Source organism: Mchenga conophoros, linkage group LG15 (genome assembly GCF_057382185.1).
Source record: "Mchenga conophoros isolate Kocher_MC1m ecotype Shallow Benthic linkage group LG15, M_conophoros_male_GT1.1, whole genome shotgun sequence".
Lineage (NCBI taxonomy): Eukaryota > Metazoa > Chordata > Actinopteri > Cichliformes > Cichlidae > Mchenga > Mchenga conophoros.
In genome coordinates this window covers 14,644,828-14,657,365 of record NC_140540.1, presented here as the reverse complement: position 1 = coordinate 14,657,365, position 12,538 = coordinate 14,644,828, and the positions used below count along the sequence as shown (strand labels likewise).

Here is a 12,538-nt window from a genome sequence, read left to right as displayed (position 1 = left end):
GATAAATTATCGTGTGATGATGTCACAGTGCAGGAGTAAAAGTTTGTTTTCTGTTCAAAAACGGATGCTTTATTTGAGTTAAAGAACATTTGCCAGTGTGGTTACAGTATGTGTGTCGCAAAGCTTTGAAACAGGAAACAAACAGCAAGTTCCTGTGGAAAGAGCTATTGTTTTATAGCTTCACATATCCATCCTGACCTCCTCCATTACTCTATATCATAAACTGTATGTGAAAGATGGAAGTAGCCGTATTCCTGACTCTCACTTTTCAGGGGGACTTGTGCTTTATAGTATTGTGGCTGTCCCTATCTTGATCTTTTTGAAACAGAACTGATTTTGCCTCGGTTTTGGAGCCAACCATGGAACCCATGCAGCAGGCAAAGCTTTCTTTCCGGCATGGAGATATAGTTGGACACATCAGCGGTGAAGAGTATTACTTGGATTAATCTCTGATGCATCCATCGGAGTATGACTGCTAGATAGAAAGCACATCAGCATTTTAAAAAAAAGTGCTTGGGCGAATAAGGCATGTTGTATGAAGTACTGAAGAGTCCTCCAGAGTAGAAAGGCTCTATACAAGAATAAGTTCATTTAAAATCTTTTATTTACACATGGGATCCTGGTTGCTGTCTGGAGGTGTCCCAGTGAAGCAGTTACCCTTCTCCCACTAAAGACATGAGGGATTAAGCAGTGCTGATTACTTAAGAGGTTATACTATCAAGTCCTATAAGCTCAATGAGTCTGTGTGGATAAGAGGAAATCCAAAATAATTTCAAACTTGTGCATCATATTAAGCCCAACATCGCCATGACATTCATGCCCATGATGAGTGTATGTAAACCTCTGACTACAACTCTTTATTTCAACACAATAAATACTCACAAAGCTAATCACCATTTCTCACTGTGCCACTTTTCAAGGCCATAATCAGACAAAGAAATTAGAACAGTTTTGTTCTACTACAAAACATTAAATAAATAAAGACTATATTCTTGCCTTTAATGGTTTCTATAGACGAACGATGAAAAAAAAACAACTTTTCCCAGAAAACTTTTGTTTTGCTAGACAAAGAACATGAAGGTTTTGTGATTCAGAAAAATGTTTTTCTTGCTCTCCTTTCACAGCTGTGGCTGTTAACCTGTGGTTTTTGTGGTTGATTGTCGGGCCAATCCCTTTAACTTGAAATCATGCTTGCCAGTGTACTGTGGAGGAGAAAATGTTTTTTCAGCACATAATAAATGTCATTTCTCTGGCAGAGAGAACCACTCACTGTAAAAAGTCCCCCAGCTCAGGTGCTATTTTGATAGAGCTGATGGTATCTCACAGCAGACAGACTAAACATCAGGACATCACGAATGCCTGAAAGTGTCTCGAGATAATTTGAAGATATCATTTCTAATCTGGCCACGTAACCTCACACACTTACTTCCTGCTTTATATTTGAAAAAAAAGATAGACAAACACAAACTAGTCCATAATAGTGAAGTGGAAGAAAAATGATGCTTGGTGTTCAAAAAGTTTTACGAATAACAGGGCTCTCATCCCCTAGCCCTAATTACTGGCGATGTAACACTAACTGAATTCTGTTGGGCTGTTTCTACCACCTTCGCACATCTACAGACTGCAGACTCTGACTTTTTTGCACAATAGCTCCAGTGCAGTCAAATTAGATGCAGGGTGTCTGTGAACAGCAGTTTTCAAGTCTTGCCACAGGTGCTCAACAGGATTTAAGTCGGGCTGTATGTTTAAGGTCAAACCTCCTCCCCATTCTCAAGTCTTTTGCAGCCTTTAATAGGTTTTCTTCCAGGTTTGCCCCGTGTTTACATCCATCCATCTTTCCATCAGCTCTGAGCAGCTTCCCTTTCCCTGCAGGAGAAAAGTGTGCCCACAGCATGATGCTGCCACCACCATGTTTTACAGCTGGGATTGTGTTTTCAAATCAATGTACAGTTTTGCATAAAGGCCCAAAGATTCAATTTTGGTCTCATCTGACCAGGGCACCTTTGCTGTGTCCCCTTCATGGCTTGTGGCAGACTTCTTATGGCTTTCTTTCAACAATGGCCTCTGTCTTGACGCTCTTCTATAACAGCCAGATTTGGGGAGTCCAGATTTTCCCACCTGTCAATCTCTGCAGCTCCTCTAGAGTTAACGTGGGCCTCTTGGCTGCTTCTCTGATTAAAGCTCTTTGATTGGCCTGCCAGTTTACTGTAGGTGGCCTGCCATATCTTAGTGTTAAAAGCTTGAGATATGGTTTTGCACTTTTTTCCTACGTACTGTATGCTAACAGCCCCGTTCACCCAGTTTATTTTTTCATTTTGCCCTCACTCAGCACTGAAATCTCAAACCTTCCTACTATGGGTCACAGACAGAAATCTCTTTATTACACCTGTCCTGCAAGAAAACACAAGCTCCAGAAACTCCAGAATTAATTTATCAGCAGGGAAACATTCACACAAACAAACAAACAGGACCTTTGCCTTTCTGTAAAGATTTTGAGCTGGCCACGATCCTGGAGGACTCTGTTTAGTCCTGTTTGGAAAAGTTTCCATGCAGTTATCAAAAGCTCAGCATGTGGCCAATTCAGAGGAGGCCTCTGTTTTCATGACTGGTTTGATCTTTCCTGTCTGCTGGCAGTGATGGGCTTGTTCTAAGAATGTACTAATTTAGTCCATTTAAAAAGTTTTACAGTTTATTGTTTTTTTTTAAATGGTATAAATTGTGAATACATGTGTAAGAGTATCACATTCGAATCAAATTAAAAGTAATACATGATTGATGATGTGTTTAAATATACTAGTGTGCAAAAATGATTAAACACAGAAACAGAATGTACCAAAAAGAAACAAAAACAGTAGATTGGAGCAAAGACGGGACTATATATGAGCACACTGAGGTGAAATTAAACCAAAACAACACACAGAAAAATAACCATCCATCCATTTTCTTAAATGCTTCAATTGAGGGTCACAGGTGGGCTGGATTCGTACACCCTGGACAGGTCGTCAGTCGTCAGAGATGATAACATTCATACTTAAGGCCACTTTAGAATCACCAATTAACCTAACAAGTCTGCATTTGAAGTACCTGGAGAGAGCCGCGCAGTGGATTCGAACCCACGACCTTGTTGGTGTGAGTCAACAGTGCTAACCACTGCAACAAAGAGCAAATGATTAACACGGAGGTGCGACGACATTTAAACGAAGGCAGAGAGAGAAACATGAAAGCCAACAAACATAAGCAAGTGCATTGCAAAAAGCTATGATAGCTAAGCATTCAAAGCATTTTCTGGTGAGTGTTTGGCGTCATTGTAATATTCCAGATGAAGACCAGCGAGATGCAATTAAGCTCTCCTGCTGATTTGGATGATGAGGGAAACACTGAGCTGCTTTGTGGCTCATCAATGCGGCCTATTGTCAAGAGAGGTTACATCATCGCCAGCACATAAACAAAGACCGGCTACACATCTCACTGCTCATCTTCAAAGAGCTTTGATAGAAACACGGAGTCCAGGATTTTGGTGCTTTGGTACACTAAGACAGAAATGTCGCCCTCTTGGTCACGTTCAGTCCGTTTGTTTTTTCTGTGCATGTGTGTGTAAAGCGCCTTGAGGTGACTTTTGTTGTGATTTGGCGCTATATAAATAAAATTGAATTGAATTGTTTGTGCATGCATGTAACTTCACACACACACAAAATCTGTGGGAAACTGTTTGGCGGTCTGCACAAGCATCAAATGTCAAAGCCTCTGCAAAAAGCTTGATTAGCATACCTGCAAGCTGATCGTGCATGACTTTGATAATTATCTTTTTTATTTTTTATTTTATAGAAGCAGTAACTGTTTTTAGACCATTCTGTGAGACGGGAACAAACTGTAAACAGCAAACAGTTGCTCATTTACACTGGAAGGTCAATGTGTATCCTCTCATAGCTCAGCTTTTGCGCTACAGGAAATAATACATCTGCTGTGCTTCACTATGCTGTGAAATTTCAGTTGTTTAGAGACACATTTACACAAAAATCAAGGCACCACAAGTCATTTGAGGAAGTGCCTCTATAAGCTTTCTAAACCCCAGGAGCTCTAGACAAATCGTTTAGCCACTGATCACCATTTCAGAAGCTATTAAGTTATTAGACAAGCATTAAGACACGAGACGAAGCCTCGCATTTCTGCTCTGTGAGGAAACTTTATTGCTTTGGTTCATGCAGCTGTTGAACCCTCAGACAGCTGCATGGTCTGAATAAAAATGCGAGAATCCTGAGAGATTTTGAAAATAATTACAATGAGAATAGACCGGTTTGGAGCCTTTTTCTCAGTTAAGATGGATCTGGTCTTGTATTAATGTTTCTCATTAATTTCCAGACACTTCAGCTACACTTAAATGTGAATGAATAAGCTTAATAATGAGATAATAAAATGTCAAGGAAGGGTGCGTTTATTTTAAATATGCGACACGAATGGCGTCACTGAAGATCAGAGTTCCCATGTTTAGTATTTAGTTTGCGCTCTTTGGGCTTTAGGTAGGGCTTCTGTGAGGATCAGACTCGGCCTTTGAACCAGTAAATAATCATGTCTGGTTGGAGTTTTTCCATCTCATAACTTCCTAATATTTCTTTGTTGAACTGTTCTTTTGCTAAAGTCATCCCAGCCGTCTTATTCTTTGAGGTTATGGATTTTTCGCTCCTTCACACCAGTTCTTTTTAAAATAGTTGTCAAGGATTTGTGTTGTTCATCTTTAAAGTAACCTTCTCACATGCTCTATTCACAGTTTTGTGGTCCAGTCTTTGTCAACCGATTTGAACAACAATTTTGATTTTTGTACTTCCGATCAATTATTCTGTTGTACTGCAGACGCACAGAGTCAGTCCCTTTTAAATTATTAATGGCACCCAATAATGATTAGTTTTTATAATCAAGGCTTTGTTGTTGTTGTCGTCATTCAGACGTATTATTACATTTCCACACTGATGAAGTGATTTATTTATTTCAGAAGAAAATATTTAACTAAATAAAAAACAATTTAACTGGGTTTCCCCAGTTGTGATGAAATTTCGTGGCACAGTCTGGGCTGACAAATCATCACCGCTTTCCCCAGAAGTTAGCTGTTAGTGTGGCAACATAGGGATTAAAACACTGATGATGAATCATTTATATTAAGACGTGCCTAAAAAACCCACAACAATGGCCACTATGCCAAGAAACAATATTTCATAATGAAAAAGAAAAAAACAAAACAAAACAGGTTTTGAGTTGTTTTATAAGTTTATTAAAAATGAAACACTGAAATGTCCAAATTACATAAATGTTCAAAGACTGCAAGTCTCGTTTTAAAAAAATGAAATTCCAGTGTCAAGCTGAATTCCAGTTCGTCTGACGCCTGTGAACAGTCCTCACATGCTTTCTCTCTGAGTCGAAGTATTTGGACACACACTGGTCGAAATACGTTCTCACAGTCTCACGCATAAGTTACAAAATCAGCAAATGCAGTACAGAGCCTGCAAACGTATCACATGCAGGCAAGTTATTGTTTGAAAAAGAGGACAGCGACAAAGATACATTCACTGATTGTGTGTGAGTGTGTGTTCAAAACGTAGTCGTGCAGAACGGGCAGACTGGTCGCAGCTTTTCTCAAGAGCTGCTCATCCAAACAACACGAGTCAAGAAACGAGACAAAATAGCAAAAAATAAAAATATCTGTACAGTTTTGATGTGGTTTTTACCTCTTCAGCTTTCTTTACGATCAGTTAAGACCACATAGATGATGACATTTGGTAAAAGTTTCTTACTGTAAAACTTCCCCAACACACACAGAGTGGTGCAGGCTGCGGCCACTGCAGGGGAAACACTGGCAACACAGAATTAGCCCAAATATGTGAACTGCTCATCTCAGTGAACTCAAATGCAACACTACGTGGTACCCTGGCCCACGTGGGTTAGACTAATGGTTGTTGGGATACATGATGAAGTCAGCAATTTCTCAAACATTAGTGAAATGACTCCTAATTAATTTGTTTATATAGAGATAGGCATGGAGGCCCTGGCAGGTTTATTATTGGAGATGGTGGAGGCTTTCTTCGATGTGGAGCCCCAGCAGGTGTACACCAGCCTGTCGTGGTTGTTGCTGCTCTGCAGTACTTTGCGTTTATGTTTGCTTTGAGTTCCACCCTGAGACGAGCCCAATTTATTCTTTTGGCTGGATCCTTGTTCCTGGAGCTGAATATGGATGGGGTTTGGGGCCTGATGGGCTGTGGTAACGTGGACCCCAACTCGGTTTCCTCCCAGCTTGTGGTAGGTTGAGAGAAGCAGCCGGTGGAGCTCCCGCTGGAAAGTCTTGTTGAAGTAGAAGTAGATGAATGGGTTGTAGATGTGGGAGCTTTTGGCGAAGAGGGCGGGAAACACGAAACCCTCCGGAGCCATGTACCGGTGCTCCTTGTGGAAAATGAAAAGGAAGGACACGACAGCGTAGGGAGCCCAGGCAATTACAAAACCCAAACTGATGCAGAAAAACATCTGGAAGGGGAAGCGACAGAGTAAAGAGGGTAAGTTAGTACACTGGAAACTAATCAGAGACCTGATGAATCATCTCTGACACACAAATAACTGGTTTCCTATGAAACGATCCATTTTCAAACAAAGCAAAGATCATGTGGTGCAGCAGACTGAATATTTCATGTCTACACTTTCCTAGTAACGGATCTCGTACGGTCATGTGAATATTGACGTGTTCAGGAAAAAATTATGGCACTAATTCTATTTTTAAAGCGACACGAGTTTCTTTTAAATATAACGATATTTTTGTTATTTTTACCTTCACTTTATCTTTTCCATCTCGTGTGGTTGGAATGAACCCATTTCCGTTCCCTTAAATATTAATAGAAAAAACATAGCAGAGGCAACTCCTCCCTACAACCTCTTGGTCATCTGGGCCTCACACTGTGTTCTGGGCCTCGTGGGCTCTCTCCTGGTACTCTGGATTTCTTGAATTTTTTTTCAAGGTCAGCTTTGACCTCGGGTGCTAATAGTGAAGGTCAAGGTCAAATGCTTAACCAACCTAGGTACTCGTATCCCCCAAGGTTTAGATTGTTGTAAAATACGAAGACAATCGATAAAAAATTGTGAGTAATATAAAGTTGGTTTGTTGTGACCTCGAGGGGATTTTCAGCAAATTTAAATCAGCTTGAGCTGTTATTGGTATCTACCATCACAAAGAAATGTGAAATCCTGTGGACAGTAGAGTGCTAACAAACACAAATAGACAAACGGAACTGATTACATCCTCCCTTCCATTCAGAGGAAGAATACATCGATTGATGTGGCTGAAATGTATCTGTGATAAACTGCAGGACAGTCAAACATTCAAAATCAAAGGTTCTACAGACAAAAGACAAGTCAAGTATAAAGTGTGACTCAACTTGGAGAGACAAGAGGCTCAAATGTTTAGTTCTGAGATAACGCTGGAGGCTCTTCTTCCAGCTTCAAAGTCTCTAACAGATACATGTCATTATCAGCTTTGTTCAAAACCCTGTTACATACCAAGATATGCTGTTGCCTTAAAACTCCAAGAAGAACTAAGTTTAGATCCGATCTCCAACCACAATAAAAATGCACAGAGGGCTAAATGAAAGCAATGAGTAATGACTGATGAGTAAAAGATGTGAATGCCTGTACGACCTTCACAATGCATTAGTACTGTGATACCTCTATAACTGATAAAGTCTGATCTAATGCCACGAGGTCAAAGTGAGAATTTTACAGAGAAAGGTTCGAAATTATAAAAGCTCCAAAACTTAAAGAAAGATGCTTCATTGCTTTCTTTATTACCTCCTTTAAGATACACTGGACCATCCCATATGAAAGGAAAGGAGATATAACTGGCAACTAGCATGTAAATACTAATTATTAGCCTGTTTTTCATTTAATGCCATACCCTGCTGTTGTAATATTCATGGTTCACACCCAGCCTGGTTTTGCTGCAGGCCTCTTCCTGTCAGGAGGGACTTCTTCCTTCCCACTGTCACCAGCTGCTAATATATTGCAGGGTTTTTACTTTGCAAGATAAAGCATATTGAGATAACTCTATAAAGACAGTTTATTTAACTCTAATTCTTATAAAGTTTTTGCCTTGTGTGCCGAACATAGTTTTACATGTAAATGGAAAAAAAAATCTCTCTAATTTCTCTGGATCATCTGCCTCCATCTCCATCCTGCCTCTAGCATCCTCCTCTGTTACACCTCTGCACATCCTGCATCACTACATTCTTGAATCTTCTCTGTGGTGTTTCTCTTTTCCTCCTGCGTGCCACCTCCTTATTCAATATCCTTTGCTGCATGGTCACTTAATCATTTCCCCAGTGTGAATAGACAACATGAGCTGAGCTCAATATGAAAAGCATCTGGTTTCACTTTATAGGCTAGTATATATTAATTTTTCTTTAAAATTACAGGTGTGGTATTTGAGTGATGTTTTTCACGGGATATTCGGGTTGTTCTCTTTCATATGACCTGACTAGTTTGGTGTAGTTATCTGATGATGAGGTCAAGGATCAGTTATCAGGAAGAGACACGGGTGGTCATTTTTGGCACTATTCGACCACTGATGGAGAATTTCCTGTTGGTGTGCACCCAGCAGCAAATTCGAGCGCTGCCTGGACTGGATTCTCTCAACATTCTCAGTTCATGTGTGTTTGTCAAGTCTGCAGATATAATGTAAAGACTGAAGCTCACCATGGAGAGCCGCTTCTCAGCGCGGCGCAGGTTGTTGCGGATGCCCCTAGCAGACAGCAAGTAGGAGAAGCGGGACACCTTGTAGAGGATCCTGCACTGCGACAACACAATGAGGAGGACGGGAACCAGCGTGAAGCAGGCAAAGGAGCAGATGACATAGAAGGCATCCTTGGCGGAGGTGTGATAACCCTGCCAGGCGATTGTGCAGGACAGTCCGTAAGGCTCGGGGACGTACTCGCCCCAGCCGAACAGAGGGAAGCTGGACCACACTGTAGCAACCAGCCAGATAGCACAGCACAAGAGGCGGATGTTGGTTCCTTTCAGCCACACAGCTACAGCAAGAAGGCAAAAAAAAGGATAGAGACTGCAAGATTGGGGGCATTTGGGACATGAGTTACATGAAACTACTACTCTTAGCATCAAATTCTTATTAACTAACAACAACAGTCCTCACCGTAAGCCAAGCTGTAGCAGGTCTTTAGGTAGCGGATGATGCTGATGGCAGTGATGGTGAACATGCCGCACAAGCCGAAGGTGTAGCAGCCGAAGCCGTAGTAAACGCACGTGATGTTTTCTCCCAGCCAGGCGTGGTGGAAGGAGGACAGGATGGCGAGCGGGTAGAAGCAGATGCAGCTGAGGAAGTCGACAACAGCCAGGTTGACGCACAGCAGCTCCGAGCCCACCATCTTCTTCCTCCTGAGGTAACAGATCACCAGCACCAGCCCATTCCCCATTACAGAGAGCAGAGCTGCACCGGGAAGAAGGTCAGAAGGAAACTGCTGCATTCGTTTAGCATTTGGCCTCTTTGGAAGCAACACTATTTTTATAATTGCTATGACCAAAATGTTAGCAAACATTTAGAAAGTTTTTGAGACAAACCAAAAAATGTTTACATATTTTATACCTTCAAAAGGGCATCGTTATTACTTTAAAGTGAGCGTATCCCATGGAAAATGTTCCCATCAGATATGCCAATGTCAGTTTTACTTAAATAGCACATTTAATTACAGATAATGTCAATGTTGTTTAATATAAAGATAAAAACATAGGCTCACAATGATGCCTCAAGGCAATTTAAAAAAGCAATATAAAAGTATACATAAAAATAAAATACAACACACTTAAACTCTTAATGCTGAGGGTATCATATTTGATAACTGAGGCTTTCTGACTACATCAGTGCGATTTGTTTTCCCCTGAAAAAACAAAATAAATTCCACAAAACTCACATAAGCAAATACATTTTGATTTTTTCAGCCAAGATTCCTGTTTTGATCACTGTGTTTCAAGGACAACAAATAGGAACAATTTTTTTTGTTCTTGACTTTTTGGAGCAGCAACAAATATTTCCCTCTTATTTTGCGATATCCAGCTGTTAATATAAGTGTTGCTCATTAGTTTGAGAATCACCTGATGTTGGCAGATGTTGTATACTTGTGTGGAAAATCTAAGAAAACCATCTTTAGCAGAATAACCTTCTTATGGGCACTTTGCACTATTTGCCCAGCAGTCTGACATGCTAGGAGTTCATTTTTAGGTCGTACATATCAAAGTGAGAGCCACCATGCAGAATAACTGGATTATTGACGTCTTAGAGGCAAACCGAGCACACATTTATATGAGTGACAACACAATACAGGTTAAATCCTTACTTATAGTTACTGCTATTGCAATGCACACCTTCAGCGCTCCTAGTCAAGTGTAACTAGTTTAATGAGCGACTGAGCCCTGCAGACAAATAAAAGTCAAATATAAGATCTGAGAAGTTCACTGAAAACGAACCAATGGAAAGAAAAAGAAAATGAAATGATTAAAGTTTAAATACTTTATATTTAGTGGAAATTAAAGCACTTTTTATAACTTAAAGGCGTGAATTAAGCTTATCAAAAAAAAATAGTCAACAGCATTTTTGTTTTCCAGGTAAAGCAGAAATAGAGAGAACAGATAACTCAGCATACCGATGGAGAAGATGGCCAGTCCCACGCATATGTCAGCAGCTGGGGTCAGTTTGGAGGTGAAGGCGGAGGTGGTCCGGTTTCCATCAGAGGAGTTCAGAGGCATCGGTCGCTGCTGCTGGTGTTGCTGATGCTGCAGTGGCTGAAATCCAGTCCTGTCTGTCAAAGGGAGATGAGGCTGACTTTCTTTTATGCATGGGGTTCTGTCGCCATGGTAACTCAAGTGTGTGATGTCCTTCAAATACACTGAGGATGGGGATCCAGGAGCTCTATAGACAAGGACGTTATAAGGACTTTGGCTTAACTTGCAAATGCCACCACAATATCTCCAAGAGCCTGGGCTTTAACAGCCTAACTAGCTATTTTTCCATTTATTCTAAGGTATTATAGTTTAGTTTATTTTTAATCCTGCAATATTACGATTCCTTAACATTTTGTTGACTTCAACTTAAAACCACATCAGAGAGCCAGAAACTGCAGTTCCTCCAGCGGCCAGTTGAAGCTGGGTCTATAAGAGAGTCAGTCTTCCACATTAAAAACAAAAAACTTAAGAGATTAGATGAACTTTTCACAGCGTGGTACAAAGACTGGTTTTCATTCTTTGTGGCTTATTTCTGCCCTCACAATAACTATAGAGAAGGTGGTGTTTTATAACTGAAGGTGGCATGGCTGCTTTCATTTCCACCTGTAGGTGGATCATCGCAAGCTGTGTTTATGCTGTGGTTCCTTTTGAAGCATTTTTAATGGGAGTTTTTTTTGACTAATATAGACCATCTGGGACATTTATGATTCTTTTTTGGTGAGTGAATATTAAGTGTTTTAGTAGTTTGGTGCATTAGTCACCCTCTCATCCAAATATGACACTTCTGGCCTCAAAAGACCAACATGTCACCATGCAGAGGTCAGAAACTGATAGGTGACGTCTAGAGATCTCAAAAACCTGCGCATGGCTCACACACTGTGAGCCCAATGCACAAAATTGTATTTGCTAAACTTTTCGGAAGATTAAGTGGATTACATGCAAGTGTACACTCCTGAAAGCTGTGTTGCAAAACCTGTTAAAACTAGGACCTGCTGTTTCAGCTGCTAAACGGAGATTCACTTGTGGTTCTTTTCGAGCCACACATTTCTTGGGAGACGTGTCCGTCACCTCATTTTGCACATTTTAATATGTAGACATGGTGAAGATGGCATGCTGAAGTTCAAACTGAGCATCAGAATTGGGAACAAAAGTGATATAAGTGACTTGTATGGTTGTCAGACAGCCTGCCTCAGACAACCATCTTTAGGCTTCACAGAAGATGGCCTAAAAAAATGAAAACATCCAGTGAGCAGCATTTCTCTGGGTGAAGATACCTTGTTGACGTCAGAGGAAAATGGCCAGACTGCTTTGAAGTGAGGAAAACTGAGTAACCCAAATAACCACTCACTCATCCAAGATGTGCAAAAGAGCATCTCTGAATGGACAATACGTCAAGTCTTGATGCAGATGGTGATTGCAGCAGGAGTGACACCCGGTGTGGGTTTCCTGTGTCAAGAAAAGGAAATTGAACTACAGTTCACATGGGCAACACAGAATTGGATAAATGCAAGCATGAAAGCATGGATCCATCAAGCCTTGTATCAACTGTTGATGGCGTAATAGTGGGGGGGGGTTCATTTGCATGTCGGAGGCTACCTGGTTATTGTTGTTGACCCTGTCCACCCCTTTATGACCTCGGTGCAATCATGTTCTGATGCCTGCTTCACAAAGGTTAGAACAAACTTCTGGTGAGCTGATTTCATGAGCCCTTCAAACCAAAAACCAAGTATTTAAAACTTAATGATTCAGATAATTGATCTACATTTGAAAATCCTTAATT

General features: G+C 40.7%; 1 protein-coding gene and 1 long non-coding RNA gene across 2 annotated transcripts in view; one reads left to right on the top strand and one right to left on the bottom strand.

Annotated features, from left to right (window-relative positions):
- The window catches only part of LOC146558069 (uncharacterized), an 18,883-nt gene extending 9,402 nt beyond the window's left edge, over nt 1-9,481 (top strand). Inside the window, exon 4 of the long non-coding RNA XR_014888659.1 lies at nt 9,303-9,481. This is a non-coding gene — a long non-coding RNA (uncharacterized LOC146558069). The remainder of the gene's footprint in view (nt 1-9,302) is intronic.
- opn8c (opsin 8, group member c) lies at nt 5,253-12,538 on the bottom strand. The gene is made up of 4 exons (XM_085247589.1): nt 10,680-12,538; nt 9,176-9,469; nt 8,722-9,053; nt 5,253-6,507 (listed from the first exon to the last, which is right to left on the bottom strand). The coding sequence occupies exons 1-4, from the start codon at nt 10,780-10,782 to the stop codon at nt 6,010-6,012; spliced, it is 1,227 nt and encodes a 408-aa protein (XP_085103715.1). The 5' UTR covers nt 10,783-12,538; the 3' UTR covers nt 5,253-6,009.